Source organism: Puma concolor, chromosome B1 (genome assembly GCF_028749965.1).
Source record: "Puma concolor isolate L17-30 chromosome B1, mPumCon1.1.hap2, whole genome shotgun sequence".
Taxonomy (NCBI): Eukaryota; Metazoa; Chordata; class Mammalia; order Carnivora; family Felidae; genus Puma; species Puma concolor.
In genome coordinates this window covers 167,013,835-167,034,895 of record NC_141670.1, presented here as the reverse complement: position 1 = coordinate 167,034,895, position 21,061 = coordinate 167,013,835, and the positions used below count along the sequence as shown (strand labels likewise).

General features: G+C 39.2%; 1 protein-coding gene across 5 annotated transcripts in view; it reads right to left on the bottom strand.

Moving 5' to 3' along the window:
- The window catches only part of NFXL1 (nuclear transcription factor, X-box binding like 1), a 74,120-nt gene extending 65,941 nt beyond the window's left edge, over positions 1 to 8,179 (bottom strand). Inside the window, exons 1-3 of one of the 5 annotated variants that reach the window (XM_086705123.1) lie at positions 8,083 to 8,179; positions 7,436 to 7,681; positions 3,992 to 4,165 (exon numbers count right to left, since the gene is read on the bottom strand). In XM_086705123.1, coding sequence (XP_086561249.1) covers positions 3,992 to 4,165; positions 7,436 to 7,679 — 418 coding nt within the window. In that variant the 5' untranslated portion in view covers positions 7,680 to 7,681; positions 8,083 to 8,179. Of the gene's footprint in view, positions 1 to 3,991; positions 4,166 to 7,435; positions 7,682 to 7,915 lie in introns of all 5 variants that reach the window. The other 4 variants (XM_025921806.2, XM_086705126.1, XM_086705124.1 and 1 more) reach the window with 4 other exon arrangements.
- Between the last annotated feature and the right edge of the window lie 12,882 nt (positions 8,180 to 21,061).

Below are 21,061 nucleotides of genomic sequence, written 5' to 3'. Positions count from 1 at the left end.
AACATTCTACCCTAAAGCAGCAGAATACACATTCTTTTCAAGTGCGCTTCGGACATTCTCCAGAACAGATCATATACTAGGTCACAAATCAAGCCTTAACAAGCACAAAAAGGCTGAGATCATGCCATGCATATTTTCTGACCACAACGATAAGAAACTTGAAATCAACCGCAAGAAAAAAATCTGGAAAGACCACAGATATATGGAGGTTAAAGAACATCCTACTAAAGAATGAATGAGTCAACCAGGAAATTAAAGAAGAAATAAAGAATATATGTGGAAACAAAGGAAAATGAAAACACATTGGTCCAAAACCTTTGGGATGCAGCAAAAGTAGTGCTAAGAGGGAAGTATATAGCAATACAAGCCCACCATAAGGAAAATCTCAAATAAACAACCTAACTTTACATCTAAAGGAGCTAGAAAAAGAACAAAGCCAAAAGCCAGCAAAAGACAGGAAATAAGAGAGGTTGGAGCAGAAATAAGTGATAAAAACTAAAAAAGTAATATAACAGATCAATGAAAGAAGGAGCTGGTTCCTTGAAAAAAAAATAAAATAAAATTGATAAACCTCAAGCCAGACATATCAAAAAGAGAAAGGACCCAAATAAATAAAATCATAAATGAGGAGGAGAGATCTCAGCCAAAACCACAGAAATGCAAAAATTATAGCAGAATATTATGAAAAACTATATGCCAACAAATTGGACAATCTGGAAGAAATGGATAAATTCCTAGAAACATATAAACTACCAAAACTGAAACAGGAATAGAAAACTTGGACAGATAACCAGCAAAGAAATTCAACAGTAATAAAAAAATCTCCCAACAAACAAAAGTCCAGGGACAGGTGGCTTCACAGGCAAATTTTATCAGTATCTAATGAAGAGTTAATACCTATTCTTCTCAAACTATTTCAAAAATAGAAAAGGAAGGAAAACTTCCAAATTCATACTCTGAGGTCAGCATTACTCTGATACCAAAACCAGATAAAGACTCCACTAAAAAAAAGAACTACAGGCCAGTTATCCCTGATAAACATGGATGCAAAAATTCTCAATAAAATACTAGCAAACCAAACCCAACATTACATTAGAATCATTCACCATGACCAAGAAGAATGTATTCCTAGGCTGCAAAGGTGGTTCCATATTGCAAATCAATCTATATGATAACACCACATTAATAAAAGAAAGGATATGAACCATATGATCCTTTCAATAGATGCAGAAAAAGCATTTGACAAAACACAACACACAACACAAAATACGATAAAAATCCTCAACAAAGTAGGTTTAGAGGGAATATACCTCAGCATAAAGGCCATATACGAAAAACTCACAGCTAAGATCATCCTCCATGGGGAAAAACTGAGAGCTTTTCCTCTATGGTCAGGAACGAAACAATCTCACCACCACCATGTTATTTAACATAGTAATGGAAGTCCTAGCCACAGCAATCAGACAACAAAAAGGAATAAAAGGCATCCAAACTGGCAAGGAAGAAGTAAAACTTTCACTCTTCACAGATAAAATGATACTATATATAAAAACCTGAGAGACTCCACCAAAAAACTGCTAGAACTGATACATGAATTCATTAAAGTAACAGGATACAAAACCAACATACAGAAATCTGCTGCATTTTTATAACCAATAATGAAGCATCAAAAAGAAGTCAAGGAATCAATCTCATTTACAATTGCACCAAAAACCATAATATAACTAGGAATAAACCTAACCAAAGAGGTGAAAGATCTGTACTCTGACAATTATAAAATGCTGAGGAAAGAAGTTGAAGATGACACAAAGAATGGAAAGACATTCCATGCTCATGGATTGGAAGAACAAAAATTGTTAAAATGCCTATATTACCCAAAGCAATCTGTGCATTTAAAGCAATCCCTATCAAAATACCACCAGCATTTTTTGCAGACATTTCTGTTTTCACAAACAATCCTAAAATTTGTACGGAACCCCAATAGCTGAAGCAACCTTGAAAAAGCAAAGCAAAGATGGAGGCATCACAATTCTGGACTTCAAGTTATATTACAAAGCTGTAGTGATCAAAACAGTATGGTCCTGGCACAAAAATAGACACATAGATCAACAGAACAGAATAGAAAATCCAGAAATGAACCCACAACTATATGGTCAACTAATCTTCAACAAAGCAGGAAAGAATATCCAATGGGAAAAAGACAGTCTCTTCACCAAATAGTGTTGGGAAAACTGGACAGCAACACCCAAAAGAATGAAACTGGACCACTTTCTCACACTATACACAAAAATGAATTCAAAATGGATTAAAGACCTAAATGTGAGACAGGAAACCATAAAAATCCTAGAGGATAAAGCAGGCAGTAACTTCTTTGACATCAGCCATAGTAACTTCCTACTAGGTATGTCTCCTGAGGCCAGGGAAACAAAAACAAAAAATGAACTATTTGGACTCCGTCAAAATAAAAAGCTTCAGCACAGCAAAGGAAACAATCGAAAAAACTAAAAGGCAATGTAGAGAATGGGAGAAGATATCTGCAAATGACATATCTGATAAAGGCCTAGTATCTAAAATAAAAAGATCTTATAAAACTCAACACCCAGAAAAAAAAAAAAAATCCAATTAAAAAACAGGCAGAAGGGGCGCCTGGGTGGCTCAGTCAGTTGAGCGGCCGACTTCGGCTCAGGTCATGATCTCGCGGTCCGTGAGTTCGAGCCCCGTGTCGGGCTCTGTGCTGACAGCTCAGAACCTGGAGCCTGTTTCGGATTCTGTGTCTCCCTGTCTCTGACCCTCCCCTGTTCATGCTCTCTCTATATCCTCTATCTCAAAAATGAATAAACGTTAAAAAAAAAAAAAAAATTAAAAAAAAAAACAAAACAGGCAGAAGACGGGGCGCCTGGGTAGCTCAGTCGGTTGAGCGTCCGACTTCAGCTCAGGTCATAATCTCGCAGTCCGTGAGTTCGAGTCCCACATTGAACTCTGTACTGACAGCGCAGAGCCTGGAGCCCGCTTCAGATTCTGTGTTTCCTTCTCTCTGCCCCTCCCCCGCTTGCGCTCGCTCTCGTTCTCAAAAATAAACATTAAAAATAAATAAATAAAAATAAATAAATAAAAAACAGGCAGAAGACATGAACAGACATTTCTCCAAAGACATTCAGATGGCCAACAGACACATAAAAAGATGTTCAGCATCACCTACCATCAGAGAAACACAAATCAAAACTACAATGAGATATTACCTCACACCTGTCAGAATGGCTAAAATCAACAACACAAGAAACAGGTGTTGGCGAGGATGTGGAGAAAGGGAACCCCTCTTACACTGTTGGTGGGGATACAAACTGGTGCAGCCACTCTGGAAAATAGTATGGAGGTTCCACAAAAAGTTAAAAATATAACTACCCTACGATCCAACAACTGCACTACTAGGCATTTTCCTAAAAAACACAAAAATACTAACTCGAAGACATACATCCACCCCAGTATTTGCAGCAGAACTATCTACAATAGCCAAATTACTCAAAGAGCCCAAATGTCCATGACTGATGAATGGATAAAGAAGTTGTGGTTTATATATACAATGGGATATTACTGGGCCATAAAAATGAATGAAACCTTGCCATTTGCAATGACATGAATAGAGCTAGAGAGTATTATGCTAAGCGAAGTCAGTCAGAGGAAGACAAATACTGTATGATTTCACTCATATGTGGAATATTCTACAAAACAAATGATCATAGGGGAATAAAAGCGAGAGGCAAACCAAGAAACAGACTCTTAACTACAGAGAACAAGTTGATGGTTACTAGGAGATGGATGGGGTGGACGGGCTAAAAAGGTGACGGGAGTGCATGTGCTGTGATGAGTCCCGGGTTTTATATATAAGTGCTGAATCACTGAATTGTACACATAAAACTAGTATTACACTGTATGTTAACTGGAATTTCAATAAAAACTATAAAAAATCAAAATTTAAAAGACCATACAGCACCTGTCTGAGTAGTGTAAGTTGTAAATGTATTAGCAACTATTTTTCCCTGTTTTCCTTCAAAATCTTCATCTCCTTCTTCTTCAGAGGAAGAGCTAAAGTGTTCTTCAACAAGTTTTTTGGCTGCAGCTTGATTGGCCTTCTTGATTTCCTCAAATTTCCTTTGAGACATTAGCTCTGTTTAAAAGAAAAAAATTAGTTTCATTTCTTCAAAACAATCTCTAAAAGCACAGATTTAAAAGTCACCCTTGGAGCATTCTGTTTTGCTTTATGCACAAAAAAAGTATTTTCAAGTTTCTTGTCATATAACTAAAGAGAATACCACCACTGGGGCATTTGGGTGGCTGAGTCAGTTGAGCAAGCCACTCTTGATTTCGGCCTAGGTCATGATCCCAGAGTCATGGGATCTAGCCCTGCATCAGGCTCCTCACTGAGCATGGACCCTGCTTAAGATTCTCTCTCCCTCTGCCCCTCTCCCACCAATTCACACTCATGCACTCTCTCTCTCAAATAAAAAATAAAATATTAAAAAAAAGAGAATACTACAATGAAAACTTTCACTTTTGTTAAATATCCTAAATGCAGCAAATTGTTCTAGAAACAGAGTGACTAACAAATCGATTAAAAAATTATAAAGATATAATAAAAGCATCAAAAAACTGTAATCAATCCCAAAATAAGGACACTAAAAAATTAAAAATGGGATGTTTAAAAACAAATCATACACAGTGATTTTTAAGAGGTGGGAATCATGCCAACTGGGAACACATCAGAATCAGTTAAAATGGATGCTTTCTCAAACAATCCTCTTCCACACTACAGCCCAGCCTTAACCTAGCCCACTGAAGATTTTGCACAAACAATATTCACTGCATACCTGTTATTTTATCATCTGTTCTTAGAAAGCTCAAGGACATTTTGCCCTTATTAAAATGTGGTCACAAAATATATATATTTAACATTAATCCACCCGAATGTTGCCAATACAGAAAATGTGGTTCTTACAACAGCTTCATTCCAAAAAGAAATGTTAAATAAATTGATCAGTTCTTCCACTATTCTATCACTGACTATACTTCTCATTTTGTTACTTGGTTAAATAATAACACAAAAAGAATCAGATTACTTCATAGTGTATTCCCAACTAAAGGGCAAGGACCAGGGGAAATTTCTTTAAGCACTAAGTAACTATTAATAAAGTCTTATGGACAACAACCACAGTTTTAGGAAATAAGTCCCAAACATACCGAATTGATATGAACTTATTAATGCCCATATTGAGAGGATTTTAATTTTACTTATTTAAAATTATAAATCACTAATTTAAAATTAAACTTTATGCTTGAAACTGATGAGCCCCTACCAGGATAAACTTTCTTAATCTGGGTTGTGTATGTGTACTTAATGGTGTTTTATCTTTTGTTCCCTCATGAAATCAAAATTTACATTTTAAAGCCAGTTTAGGTGGGGATTATTTCAGTATTTCAAATAAAACTGAAAGAAATGTATACAGTGCCTTTATAAGAATCTTTGTGTATTAGGAAAAAAGTAATGGCTATGAGCTATATGACCCAAAACTTGATGTGCAATAAGAGAGATGATAAATGTCATTAATTTTGGGAAAAGACCACTTAAGGATCCTTTTTTAATTTATTTTTTTAATAAGTTTATTTATTATTTTGAGAGAGACAGAGATAGCACACATAGGGAAGGGGCAGAGAGAGGGAGGGAGAGAGAGAATCCCAAGCAGACTGCCTGTTCAGAGCCCAGTGCGGGGTCGAACTCATGAAACCACAAGATCATGACCTGAGCTGAAACCAAGAGTCAGTCGCTTAACCGACTGAGCCACCCAGGCACCCCAAGGATACATTTTTTAAGGCTGAATTAGAAGATATAATAAAAACGTCCATAACCCGATCAAGGTATCCCCATAAGATCCTCTCAAGGAAAGGTGACAAAACAAACTTCCTATATATATTATTTCTTACAGTCAAATCTCATATATACAGGTGAAGAATGCTTGCTTTTCTACTATCCACAAAGTCCAAGAAACATTACCAAAACTGTTCTTGGTCTCCAACTTACACATTTCACCACCACCACTATCATAAACTCCTAAGGACTACCAGAGGGGAGGGGATAGGGGAATGGGTGAAAGAGATAACAGGGATTAAGGAGGGCACTTGTGATGAGCACCGGGTGTTGTATGGAACTGAATCACTGTATTGTACACCTGAAACTAACATAACATTGTATGTTAACTATTAACTATACTGGAATTAAAATAAACTCAGTAACTGAAAGCTATGAGAATAAAAGTAGCTAAGGAAAGGGGCACCTGGGTGGCTCAGTCAGTTAAGCAACTGACTTCAGCTCAGATCATGATCTCACCGTTCACAAGTTCGAGCCAGGCGTCAGGGTCTGTGCAGACAGCTCAGAGCCTGGAGCCTGCATGGGATTCTGTGTCTCCCTCTCTCTCTGCCCCTCCCCTGCTCGCGGGTGCGTGCATGCTCTCTCTCTCTCTCTCTCAAAAATAAATATATTTTTTTAATTTTTTTAAAAAGTAGCTTAGGAAAAAAAGCACTCAAGCTTAACTTGCTCCTCCCCTCAAAAAATATATTCTGAAAAATAAATTCCAAACATAAAAGTGAAATGATTTGGGGGATTATTTCTTTAGCTTCATGCAATCCTCCATTAGCATGGACAATTCAGTTGCCTGTGTGTTCTCAGGCTCCACTCAAACAGCCTTGGATGAAGGATACTGACATTCCAGGTGCGGCCACATCAGACATCCGGAAAAGGACATGAAATTTGTGAATAGCAACCAAAGTTGAGGAAAACACCTCAAGCTCAAGTGCTTACGGGGCATAGACCATTTAAGTTACTAAACTAAGGCAATCTTGCAAAGGTGGAAAATGACAACTGCCCCCAAGGTAGGAGAGACCACGTGAAATGGAGTGCCTAAACGGAATTTCTGCAAGTTGACTGTTACCATGAACAAAGGTAATGAAGCCACACGACCCTATTTTACAAGAAAAGTTATTAACCAGATTTTTATGAGATTTTTAAAAAGAAAAACAAAAAACCTGCTGGCAACCAATTCAGATTTAAAGGACTGTTAACCAAACCAAACTATAGGCTAAATCAGAACCCCGGACCACAGTTTGCAACTTTTGGTCCAGGGATTCAGTAGGCAAAAACGAATAAAGAAAAGAACACCGGACAAAGAGGAGACGCTGATTAATGTCAATTAAAATTAAAGGTATGCTGGGAATCTGCCTAGAATGCCGAAATGAGTAGCTTCCTTGCAGAGTTTGAGATGTAGGGGCAATAATAAACTCGAAGGAGAAGAAAATCAGTGAACGAGAGCAAGGGCAGGGAGGCAGTTCTGGGCAGTAAGTGCCTTAATAGGTATCCAGGTGAAACCGAGGACGGAGTCTTTCTCACCACAGGCTACGGAGGTCTGCAGTGCCTCAGATCCCGCGGGGCTGCGCCCGGCCGAACTACCTGCAGCCGCAGGGGTCGCGGCTCCTCTGGGGCTGGGGCCAGGACCCACAGCGCCCACTGACCCCTTCTCTCGCCCCCCTCCGGCGCCGCGAAGATGGAGTCCATTTCCTGAAGAGGGGGCCGCAGTGGCCCGTCCTCGGGCTCGGCCTCGGCCACCGGCCACCTGGCGCCAGGAAGCTTCCATCCCTGCAGAGGAAGGGGGAAAAAAAATAAGTGGAAGGAGAGTGAGCGCAGCGGGTGCGGAGGCGGGGAAAGGGGCAGTGGGGGAAGCCAGTGCGAGGAGCAGAATGAGGAGGGTCCCCGCGGGGTGAGGACCTGGTGTGAGAAGGTCGCGGCCCTGTCACTAGGAGGGCCAGTCCCCGCTAAGCCCAGGTTTAGGAGATGGACCAGGGAGAGAGAGGACTAGACAGAGAAATGGACCTCAGGGCAAGGAGCATCCAGTACCGCAGAGGGAGAGCCCGGGAGAAGGGAAGCGCCTCCTCAGCCTCAGAGGGAGCGTAGTGCGGATAAAAGTACAGACTGACCCCTCGGCTCCCGCGGGAGACCAACTGTAGTAGCGGACCCCAAGGAAAGCTACGTCTCCTTACCGACGGCGCCCGCCCCGGGCGACTACAACTCCCAGAAGCCCAGATCGACTGCCCGCAGAACGCGTGGCATCACTGGCCACTTCCTTATCCGGGAGCGTTTCTGGGAGGGAGAGTTGCTCAAAGCGCGTGCGCTGACTTGCACCGAGCTTTCGGAAACTACAATTCCCGGCGTGCTCTGGGGTTTGGGTGGGATCGTCGCCCAGAGAGGGCGGAAGATTGGGAGCTGGGCGGGCCCTAAATGCTCTCAACTCCAGAGGATACTAAGGCTTCCCCAACGGTACCTTAAACCCAGTTGGGTATCAGGGTTCTGTCAGAGTGGCTGTAAATGACTATTCTCCAGCCTTAGCCTTGACTCCGCGCTTTCAGGTGGCAGGAGAATTCTCACTGACGGAAATAAACAATGAAAACACTTGGGCGTAGAGGAAGGAAGGAAAGCTGGGAGTATTGAGAGAAAGTGGATGGAATACAGACAAGCGCCCTTCTGAATTGCTATAGCGATATAAAGGATAAGTCTCATAGTTTTTTATAGTTTATAGTTTACAGTAAGGTCCTGAAGGAGGCTGATTTTTACCTTCATGACAGCTCCCTAAAGTAGATTTTATTAAGGAAAGTAATTGAAAGCCATGACATGACTTTGCTGACTTTTCCAGTAAGATATACTGCCCTGAGCGCTGAACAGGGAGCCTGCTTGGGATTCTCTTTTTCCCTCTTTCTCTGCGCCTCTCCCCACTCTCAAAATAAATAAACATCAAAAAAAGATAAACGTCAAAAAATTGGGGGTCTGACTGGGACTGAGGAATATGTTGATTGCTGTTTGGAACTACTGTCTTTATACAACTCTTCAACCTCAATTCTCTACATTAATAATAAATACCTAACGTTTAAATGGCATTTGTTAAGTGCCAGACACTATTCAAAGTGTCTTAATATATATGTATTAATGAATTCTTCACAATAACCCTATTTATTCCCAGTTTACAGCTGAGAACACCGAGGCACAGAGAGGTTAAGTAATCTGCCTTTGCTGATAGAACTAGGTATTGTTATCATGGATACCGTTTTTTAAATTAGGAAACAAACACAAAATTTTCTTATTCAAAATCCTAGCAGAATCAAAATCGCAACAGAGTAGCGTGATTCCTGACCTATATTCTTAAACACCATGCCATATGATTACTGTATAAATGTATTTAATGTTTACATAGAAATTCCAGTTACTTTTAGAGGGCCTAATCAAGTGAAAAAATCCTCACATAACGAGAATTTTTCCCCTGCCATATGACAAAATAAAAATTTATAATCATAATTATTTTGGAATCGGAATCATATGTGTTATCTGTGTTAGGAAACTATTACAGAATGATAGTAAAGTTTTGCAGTGAAGAATTGTATACCATGTGGAAGCATATGTCAGTTGAGAACCTGTTTACAAAGTGACCATTGCTGTTATTTTTACTTTGGAATTTCAGATAATATTTGGGAGAAACAAGATTTTTTTGTGTGTTTATGGGAAATATAATTAAAAATTATAAATATAATTAAAATTATATTATTTAGTATATATCCTATGTATTAAATTAATAATTTATTATCATATTATGTTATTATATAGTATATATTAAATTATTATATAATAGGGGCGCCTGGGTGGCTCAGTCGGTTGAGCGTCCGACTTCGGCTCAGGTCATGATCTCACAGTTTGTGAGTTCGAGCCCCGCGTGGGGCTCTCTGCTAACAGCTCAGAGCCTGGAGCCTGCTTCGGATTCTGTGCCTCCCTCTCTCTCTGCCCCTTCCCTGCTCATACTCTGTCTCTCAAAAATGAATAAACGTTAAAAAAATTTTTAAATTATTATATAATAAATATAATTAAATATAAGTAAACACAATTAAAATTATAAAATATAATTAAAATTATAAAGATCGATAACTATAATTGTGCAGGTCCAATTAATTTTAATTATTGGAAATAATACACAGAAGAATAGCTAAAAAGAGGCTGACAATACAAAGTGTTGGCAACAATGTGGAGTAACTGGAACTCTAATACTCACTGGTGGAAGTGGAAATTGGTTGAAACCCTTTCAAAAAATGTTTGGCAATATCTACTAAAATATGACTTAGTACTATAACACCATAACCAAACAATTCCACTTCTGTATATACCCCTAAAAGATATGAGTGCATATGTCCAGAAAACTCACATTTAGAGCAGCTTTATTCATAGCAACCAAAAGCTAGAAACAACCCTAATGTCCAGAATAGAAAAATAAATGTGGTGTAGTCATATAATGGACACACACACAAATGTGTGTGTGTGTATGTGTATATATATATGTGTGTGTGTATATACATATATACACATACACGCACACATATATGAATATAACATGAATATATATGAATATATATACACACACATATATATGAATATAACATGAATATATATGAATACACACACACACACACACACACACACATATATATGAATATAACATGATGGGTGATCTCAAAGATATCATATTAAGCAAAAGAAGCCAGACACAGGAGAGTACTTACGTGTGGTTCCAATTTCATAAAGTTTCTGAACTAGAAATAGAAGCCAAATTAGTGATTACCTCTGATGGGGGTAGGAGGATTTTAACTGAGAAGAGGAGTGAGGTAGCCACCTAAGTGGTGGAAAACTTCTATCTTGATCTGGGTGGTAGTTTCATGTGTGTGTATACATATAAAAACAAAAAATATATACATTTATGATTTGTGCAATTTATGATATGTGTGGTACCCCTCAATTCTGAAAAGAATTATAAAATATAGGGGCGCCTGGGTGGCGCAGTCGGTTAAGCATCCGACTTCAGCCAGGTCACGATCTCGCAGTCCGTGAGTTCAAGCCCCGCATCAGGCTCTGGGCTGATGGCTCAGAGCCTGGAGCCTGTTTCGGATTCTGTGTCTCCCTCTCTCTCTGACCCTCCCCCGTTCATGCTCTGTCTCTCTCTGTCCCAAAAATAAATAAACGTTGAAAAAAAAAAATTAAAAAAAAAAATATATAGAAAAAATAAGATATCTGAATACGTCTATTGTCCAGCCCCTTGAAAAATGTGATTTAATTATATTTATTTGTCCATTACTGGTACATTATCCTGATGTGGATTCTTTTTGCCAGAGTACCCATACAGAACCCCCCAAATACATTTATCCTTGACATATACATATATCTTTACGTAAACACTATGCCAGTTATCAATTTATTGCCTCTCAACTCCAATTCACCCTTCAATATATGCTCTATAATAATGGACAGCACTCTTTTAAGCACCTCGTCTGAGAGCACCACCTTAAGTTTTCTCAGCAGAGGGCGCTGGAGAGACATCGTAGGAAAGAACTTTTCCGGTGTTTCCTGCTACCGCAAGTTGGGTCAGCAACCTTGCAGTCTCTGCCTGGCCTGCAGTTAACCTTCAAAACAGACTCAACATGGAAACTGGCCTAGGGCCCCCTGCTCACTCTCTCTTAAATTAAAAAAAAAAATTTTTTTTAAGGAAATTAAGGATACGACATAAAGTGCAAAATATACCAGCCAAAATAAGGAAAAAAGATTTTCTGCTATACATAGGGCAGAGGAAAACTAGAATATTAATAATCAGGTTGTTTCCATAGTCACATTAAAATAACTTTCAAAATATAACTTTAGGGGACTTACTCTTTTTTTCCTTTAGTTAGTAATCTTCAGAATTGAATGATAAAAATAGCACTGTATAATGTAAATTTTATGAAAATGAAACTAAAATTTTTTTTGACTTTATCATTTTACTTTGTCTAGGAAAACCACAAGAGAAACAAAATCAAACAAACGTTTATTCATATTTAATGTAAACTGTTTTCAAATATTCAGCTTAATAATCCATCCATCAATCAATAATGGAGTCTAGCAGATATCTAATATTATCAGGCACTGGACATAATGTACTCAGAGATGAGAGAGATTCATGATAGGTAAAGTACCAGGATTAGGATGAAGAGACTCATGAAGACGCCAGGGGCAGGGTTAGATTTGGATAGAATGGAAAGATGCAATCTGAGTGGTAAGCCAAGGTTTAGAAGAGAAAATAAACATGGCACATGTTTGAACCAGAAAAGGGAAAATTCTATTGAATCCCAAGGCAAAGGTCATAAAGAAAGTTGGAGAGCATCTTGAAAACAGAAGTAGAAAAATTCGTTCTCAATGATGGCACTAAGTAATCACTATGAGGTTCAAGAAAGGGGAAACAATATCATAAAAGGAAGCGTTAGGTTTTTGTTTTATTTTTTATCTGATTTTGCTTCTGAAAGATCACAGTGGCAACTCCATGGAAATGGACTGTTGAGGTAAGAAGAGTAAAAGTGGAATTAGATACTGGGTAACAGGCTACTGTAGGAATCTAGGTGAAAGACGGTAGTTTAGATGAGCAATGGATGTGACAGATTACCCTCACACTCGGGGTATATCTTGAAGGTTGAGGTCACAACATTCACTGACAGCTTAGATAACAGGTATGAGATTAAGAGTCAAGAAAATAAGACTCAAACTTTTTCACCAGAGGAACTGGGTCAATGGTAGTGTCATTTTCTGACATAGGGAGGACAGGGAAAGAAACAGGCTTGAGAAAAAAGTCATGAGTTCTGCCTAGGACACATCAAATTCTCACTATAAACAAACAAACAAACAAGATCACCAGCTTGCACAACAATGCTTCTGGCACTAGATGTATAGCTTCTTCCAAACAAAACAATTCAATTTGCAGAATTGACATTTAACTCAGTTCTGACACTTAACTCAGTTCTGACACTAACTGCCTGGAGAGTACAGACCCCATAGGTTAAGGGCTCAGTCCCCCGAAACTGCCCTCACACACATTTCATATGCCCAGTCACAAGTCTCATGTTGTCACATGTGCTACTAGCCAACTAGTTATAAATCATGTCCCCCTCCTATTGTTCTATAATTTTCTAGAATGGCTCACAGGAGCCAGAAACAGAGTTTACTTTTTCTTACTGATTTATCATAAATGATACAACTCAGGACCAGGCACATGGAAGATATTCATAGGACAAGGAATGTGGGAAGGGGTAAGGAGCTTCCATAACTCTGAGGGCACTACCCTCCCAGTACCTCAATGTGTTTAGCAAGCCAGAAGCCCTCCCAAACCCCCTGGGTTAAGGATTTTTTATTGGAGCCTCATTACATAAGCCTAATGGATTAGATCATTGGGTGTTAGTGATTGACTCAACCAGCAGTCCCTCTCCCCTTCCCAAGGTCAGGGGGTAGGGCTGAAAGTTCCAATTATCTAATCCCATGGTTTATTCCCCTGGCAACCAGCCCCCATCCTTAGGGGCTTTCCAAAAGTTACCTCATCAACAGAAACTCAGATGTGGTTGAAAGAGGCATGTTATGAAAAACAAAAAAATGCTTTTTAAAAATTTTTTCACTCTGGAGCTGGCTTCAGGAGTCAGTGACAAAAACCAAATCTTAAAAAAGATATTCCTATAGCTCTTATCACTTAGGGAACTACAACGGTTTTAGGAGCTTGGGCCAGGAACCAGAAACAAAGACCAAAATTTATATTTCTTATTAAAGTACATTTAGCAAAGAAAATACCATGTGCCCAGTTCGATATACAAGTCTGGAGTTCGGAGGAGAGGCTGCAGATACAAATTTGGGAGTTTTCAGCACATAGATGTTGTAAAATGCTACGGCATATATGAGCTCACTTAGGGAGTGATTATGGTGGCCATGGGACACTTTGGCCTTTAAAGATTCAATGAGGAGGGGAACCAAGGGAGATGGAAATCCAGTCAGAGAAGTGACTGGAAGCCAAGTATCTCGAAAGGCAAGTGAAGAAAAGCATTTCCAGAAAGGAAGTGATCATTTCTTTTTTTTTTTTTTTTAATTTTTTTTTCAACGTTTTTATTTATTTTTGGGACAGAGAGAGACAGAGCATGAATGGGGGAGGGGCAGAGAGAGAGGGAGACACAGAATCGGAAACAGGCTCCAGGCTCTGAGCCATCAGCCCAGAGCCCGACGCGGGGCTCGAACTCCCGGACCGCGAGATCGTGATCTGGCTGAAGTCGGACGCCTAACCGACTGCGCCACCCAGGCGCCCCGGAAGTGATCATTTCTACCTAACACCACTGAGAGATCTGGTGAGTTTTGGACTCAGGACTGACCACGAGATTTGGCAAAGCAGGGGTCATTGATATTGGTCACCTTGACAAGAGATTTCAGTGGAGTGATAGCAGCAAAACTTCATCGTGTCAGGTTCAAGGAAGAACAGAGAGAGAGGAACTCTCTCCATTGGCAAAGACAAATTCTACAGAAGTTTTACAGTCAAGGAGAGCAGAATGCGGTGTTGGCTGGAAGCAGATACAGGGCCAAGCAGCAGGTAGATGTTCTTTTAAGATTTGAGCCATTGCACATTGAAAGGGACAATCCATAGGGGGTGAGAAGATGGTAAAGCATGATGGGGGGGGGCAAGGCAAGGGGGAGATGATTGTAACAACAAAGTCCTTGAGTACAAGAGAGGGTCTAGAAACCTGTGCACAAGTAGAAGATACAGTTTCTCAGACAGGAACTTAGGGTGCTTGTCCATTGTAAGAGACTTGTCTCAGACATTCTTCAGGCTTGCTCCCATGCCCGATGCTGTGGTGGCAAGACCCTAACGTGTGCGGTCTCAGTGCACTACTTGGGGCATGAGACTCTTTTAGAGGCTAGGGACTCCAGGTCTAGGATCCAGCCTTCCCCATGTTCAACTTGGTTGTTTCCTTTGAGGGCCTACTATAGCCTTGGGGAGCACCCAAGGAACCAACAGGTTTTTTTTTTTTCCTTCCCCCAGCTCAGAGTTAAAGTCTAGCAGAAATCCTACTTCTGAGTTAACGCAACACACTTTGTAAAATGTTCATGCCGTTCATCTGTGAGCTAGTAAAAGATTCACTATTTCTCTGAATATGTTGAAAGGAAATTCTCTAAAACTAGAAGAGAAAGCCCTGGAAGTAGGGTTGACATTCAGATATCACCTTAAAAAAAAAAAAAAAAAAAGATAGGCTGGGAGCAGGATAACTCATGAGTACATAATGGTCTCAAGAAACAACAGATTTATTTGGGCAGATATTCCAAATATGAGATATACATAAATTCAGGGGTTCCATTGCTAAAAGAAGAAGACAGGTATTTCTGCTAGACTTTAATATTATATATAATGTATATTATACACTATCATATGTTATTTATATTTATATTATTATGTATTGTATATGATATGTTATATTATTATTTTATATATATTTTATACGGAATATATCATGTATGTAATATTATATATTAATATAAAGACTATGCCGTGTCGGCCTCTCTTGCTTTTAGGTGTAACCGCACAACTAAGTTTTTGCCAGTGAGATGTGAGTGGAAACGGAAAGTGTCCTAAAGGAAAGAAATGCCCTCCCCCTTTCTCATTCCAGATGCCTAATGTGTAAATAGGATGGCGGAAGCTGAATTAGCCATCTCAGACCATGAGGCGATCTTGGGAGAGGAGACCTACGGGATGAAAGGCAGATCTGTTGAAACATCCAGATAGGAGCTAGTATCCCGGGGAACTTCTCTGAGAAATGTCATGGCAGGCCTGTCCTGCTTCTATCTGGACTTCAGCATGAAAAGTAAATATAGATCAATCATGTTTAAATAACAGTTCCTGAATTCTTCTAAGCCGTTACTATCCTCTGCTTGCATCTGAACCCACAATACACAAATAATCCAGTTTTGTGAGGGAAAGCTGATAATTCGATTTCAATAAATTTTCTACAGACCTTTAATCAAAAGTCATTACAAGAATTTGAAAAACATTCCAACAGAAATGAGATGGCTGTCAGAGAATACAATCATCAGCTTAAAAGAGGTGATAAATTTTTAATTCCTTGAGGCTTTTGAAAGTGCTTAGATATTGTTCCGTTAGATATTACTCAGATGAGCTCAGCAATAGTTAACTTGACATCTGAAGATCCTTTCCAGGCTTGATATTGGAATATTCTGTTGTGTTTATTTTTCCAGGGTTGGCATCAAGACTATGATACTAGAGGGGCACCTCAGTGGCGCAGTCGGTGAAGCGTCCGACTTCGACTCAGGTCACAATCTCACCACTCATGAGTTCGAGCCCCGCGTCGGGCTCTGTGCTGACAGCTCGGAGCCTAGAGCCCGTTTCAGATTCTGTGTCTCTGTCCCTCCCCTGCTCTCATCTGTCTGTCTCTCTAAAATAAATAAAACATAAAAAAAAAAAACTATGATACTAGAAACATGTTACTTCCTAATATGGCGTGACAGTGTGCCAAACAGTGCCTAATGCTTCTAAAGTTAGTAGGAGCCTTCATTTCCACAATTACTGCCTTCTCTTGAAGAGAAAAATAAAATCTGAGAAACCCTAGTTCTGAGGAGATTCAAGGCACCTTACAAAACATTACAAACATTCTTGCCACTTCTAGGTGATCTAGAAAAAGACTCACTATTTCTCTGAATGTGCTGAAAGAAAATCTTCTAAACACTAGAAGCAACTCTTGCAAATGAGGTTGACATTCATATATCACTTTTTAAAAATGATGGAACTAGGGGCGCCTGGGTGGCACAGTCGGTTGAGCGTCCGACTTCAGCCAGGTCACGATCTCGCGGTCCGTGAGTTCGAGCCCCGCGTCAGGCTGTGGGCTGATGGCTCAGAGCCTGGAGCCTGTTTCCGATTCTGTGTCTCCCTCTCTCTCTGCCCCTCCCCTGTTCATGCTCTGTCTCTCTCTGTCCCAAAAATAAATAAATGTTGAAAAAAAAATTAAAAAAAAAAAAAAATGATGGAACCATCTGGCAACAAGGTGATTCATTATCACAGTTTGCTCTCAAGAAATAACAGGCAACCACTCCAAATAAGCTATTTTTCATTCCTAGTGACAGCACTGTGAGGAGTTACACTCTTAATGTTTTGTATGAAGAGACTTCCAGAACCTCCACCATTACACATTTTTCCCTCCCCTTCCCCATTACGTGATTTTCCTCATCTCTGCCTAGTTTAAAGTGAGTTCGTTCCTCTTCCAAGCAATCCTACTTATTCTCTGAAAGAGAGCTTATTTTTTTCCAAATTGCCAGTGGTGGTCCATTAATTAATCACGATATCAATTTAGTAATTTGCAACAAGCATTTTTTCAAAAGAACTAAAATAGAATAGATAAAAGAGAAAGTCCTTGAGTACATTGCACGTTATAAGGGGAAGTATTCTTTTCTGAAAGGTTTGTTACAGCTATGTGTTTTCTAGATCGCAATCAAAATGCATGTTATATGGGTCATTTATTATGGGTCATAATCAAGGAAGTTTGAACAGACTGCCCTGGAAACAGTTGCCCTCATTATCGCACCTGACCTTTCTCAGCTCAGAAATACTTTTTCTTTGCCTCAACATTCTGCTTAAATTACACTTCTAAGAATCATTTGTTCCCCAATGAGAATAGTCTTCCTTTGGTACCATGTTGTCATGTGTCTTACAAGTGCAGCACTCAGGGAAGTCCAATCAGTGAAGCAAAATCCGAAGCTGCTGGATCTCTCTGTTTTTCTTACATTTGGCTTTAGGAGTAGATGATGAGCTTTGAGGCCTCTTTCCACAGTAAGACTAGATATTCCTTTTCTCTTAGTCCTCAGAGACAAGTATGGGAATAATCAGCTTCTGAAGGAACTTTATAGATGAATTAGTCAATGTTAAGTCTTTCCATTCTCTTAATAATCATCTAGGTATCTTTACTGTTGCTGTTGCTGTTTTTTTAAGTGCATTTCTCCCAGCCTTTGTCTTTCTGTACTGGAGTCCTGTGTTCTCTCCCGCACCACCATTAATCCATGTGTCACCTTTCCACTCATTCTCCAGACCCCACCCAGCTCTAATAAAATATATTCAGGGTTCATTAAACAGAAGAGCACACGATTTCCTAAGTTTGGATGCTCATGATTTTCTACAAAGGCAGGAAAATTTCTTCTTAAAACTTCCTAATGAAACCCAAACTTTTCGTGATTTTTTTTTTTTGTAAGCACTCCCTGGAACATTACAGGCTACAAAACTCCTTATCTAGGCCTTTACTGTATTCTTTACTGTATTTGATTGCTTAAAGCCAATTACTTAAAAATTATAATTTGAATTATTTTACTTGGGGTACTCCAGTGGAACTTATCTATACTGAAGCTCATCCATTGATTTTAAGATCATATTTAATTAAACATGTTAGGTGTAACTGGTCCCATCAGGATCAGTAAGCCAAGAATCTATTTAACCTTACCACTTGTATGATCTTACTCTAAATGTCATATGTAATTGAAACAATAGTAAGCATCCCTATGATAAATTTTTGGAAGTTCAAATAAGTGATATTTACTTATTTCCTTTGTCCACAAACCTATTTACAGCTCAACTAGGTGATTTAGTTATGGCTTCCTGTTCTCAACGACCATTTAATTTGAAGAGCGTGATCTTAACCGGACTCAGAGAGCAAACTCTCAATGCGCATGGTCAATACCTTTGGCATACTATATTTGATGGCAGATAAGTGTTTGAAATATGGTTAAGCTATATTATGTATTTTTAGATCCTTTGTGATTTATTTTTGACCATCCTTTCTGAGCTGCAAAGAAGCAAAGTCTTTCTGGTTTGGCATGGAGGCCAGAAGGGCAGTCTCCTTCTCCAGGTAAGAGATAGAAATGAAACTAGGTCACCGGTGTTAAACCAAGAGGTCTATGTTAAGAGATTTAGTACCAAAATGTGAAAAAAGAATTTCTAAAAAGGGAGGAAATAGCCATTATTGCAGTTCAGTAAAAAACAACTCTCAGTTTTCTGTCACCAAAGAGTCTTGCCTCTCTTTAATCAAAAAGTTTCAAATGCCCAATTATTTTAGATATAAAAATAAAAGAAATATAATTGAAGTAAATTTCATATTACGTTATTGTGGTATGCTTCCGTAGTAATTTTATATATTTTGCGCTCTTTGGGCATTTTGAAACTATTTCTAAATGGAACAATGGGAATATCTGTAATATAAATCTATTGATTATCAGTATTTTTGGCAAATGAAGGAACTAGGGACGGTGACTTATTACATTCAAAAATGAATGGAAAAAAATTACATCTGTGTTCTAGAGACTCCTGATAATGGTAGGCAAATGTTCATCCCTTGTGCCCTGAGTGGCTGGCTCATTGGTCCCCCTTTCTGCAGAGAGAAAGCAATGAGACCACTGAAGGAAAGCATGGAACATCATGGATTTTGGTGCCATAACGGTACTGTGCTCCTGGGCATCATCAATCTTTGTGACAAACCCAGGAAACAGGCTCCATGATCTCTAAAGAACTAACTCAAGTAGCTTTTTGGACCACATCCAACTGGCTAAAGCTCAACCCAGATAAAACAAAAATGAATCTAACTAAAAAGAGAAATTGGCAATCTGACAAGAAATCCAATATCAACTCTTTTTAAGGGCCAACATTGTCAGGCTGATGAGTAATTTTGTGGTAAATTGCTATTTTCAGAACCCCAAAGGAATGCATTGGTGAAAAATGCATTCTTTCACCTCTAACTCATCAGGAAACCAAGAGCCAGACATGAAATGTAATTCTAGAAGGTATTGTCTCGAATTTACTCAATATGCAGTCTGACTAGCTTAAAGTGGAAACATACAGGTAACAGACATGTTATCACCAAGTAGAACCCCATAAAGCACTCAACTTGGTCTGTGTAGAGAGCAATCAAGGGCAACCTCACAGTGAAGTAAACACTGAACCAAGGGTCAAAAGTCCAGGCTTTGTCACTAAACTAGCTGTGTGAATTCATACTTACCTCTTCTACTCCTCTTTTCTCTTCCATTTGAAATAGTTCACATATACCAAAAATTATAGACAGAATACATGTATTTGTACCTAGGTTCATCAGATCTTAACATTTGAACTTATGTCTTTCAGATTGTTTTTAAAAATATAAAACATCATGGACTGTTGAAGTCCTCTGAATTTTTCACTGTCCCCCCACCCCCGTCTCATTCTCTCCAGCCCCACAAGTGTGAATGCTGTTCCGATTTCTGCTATTGAATATTCCCATGCCTGTTATTAAACTGTGACATCAGAGGTGCAGATCCATACACACTACTGAGTATTGTGTTGTGTGTTTGTAAATTTTGTATAGGTGATATTTTGTGCACATGAAAGTCGGCTCATGAAGGCAAGGGTGAAGAGCAGGAGCCCTGAAGCCTCACTGTCCGGGTTCAAAGAGCAGTTATACCACTTCCTTCCTGTGGGCCTTGGGCAAATTACTTACACTCTCTGTGCCTCCTTTTCCTCATCTTTTAAACAGAACACATAGTGGAACCTAATTTACAAGCTATCGCGAAGATTAAATGCACTGAAATCTAGAAAGTACTTGAACAGTGCCAGCACAAACTAATCACTAGGTTAAGTGTTGGTATCTGTTACTATTCAAGCATGTTGTATGGTATTCCATTATGGGGCTATATTCCAATTCATGTATCTGGCTTCCTTTTGATGGACGTTTAGGTTGTTTCCAACCTTTAACTATTATAAGCATTCTTTGACATGTCTTATGGTGCATATGTGGCCAATTTTCTGTAGTGACTATACCTAACGATGAAATTGCTGGCTTTTAGATCAGCCTGACCCTGGCTTTAGCAGATATTAGCACATGGCTCTCCAACATATGGTAAAAATTCCCACTGCTACTCCAAGTTCCTGACACTCTACATCCTCACCAACTGTAGTGTTGCCTCATCATCATTTCTGTACTTGTAAAACGAGGAGGGGTGAATTAGACGATCTCTGGAATCTTTTTGCATTTTCTATGTGCTCCAATTTCCTTTCCGTGAATTTCCTGCTTTCTTCCTTCACCTAGAGATAAACTAGTCCAGGGAATAGCAACCTTTTCTTTTGAGTCTATAGGCCTG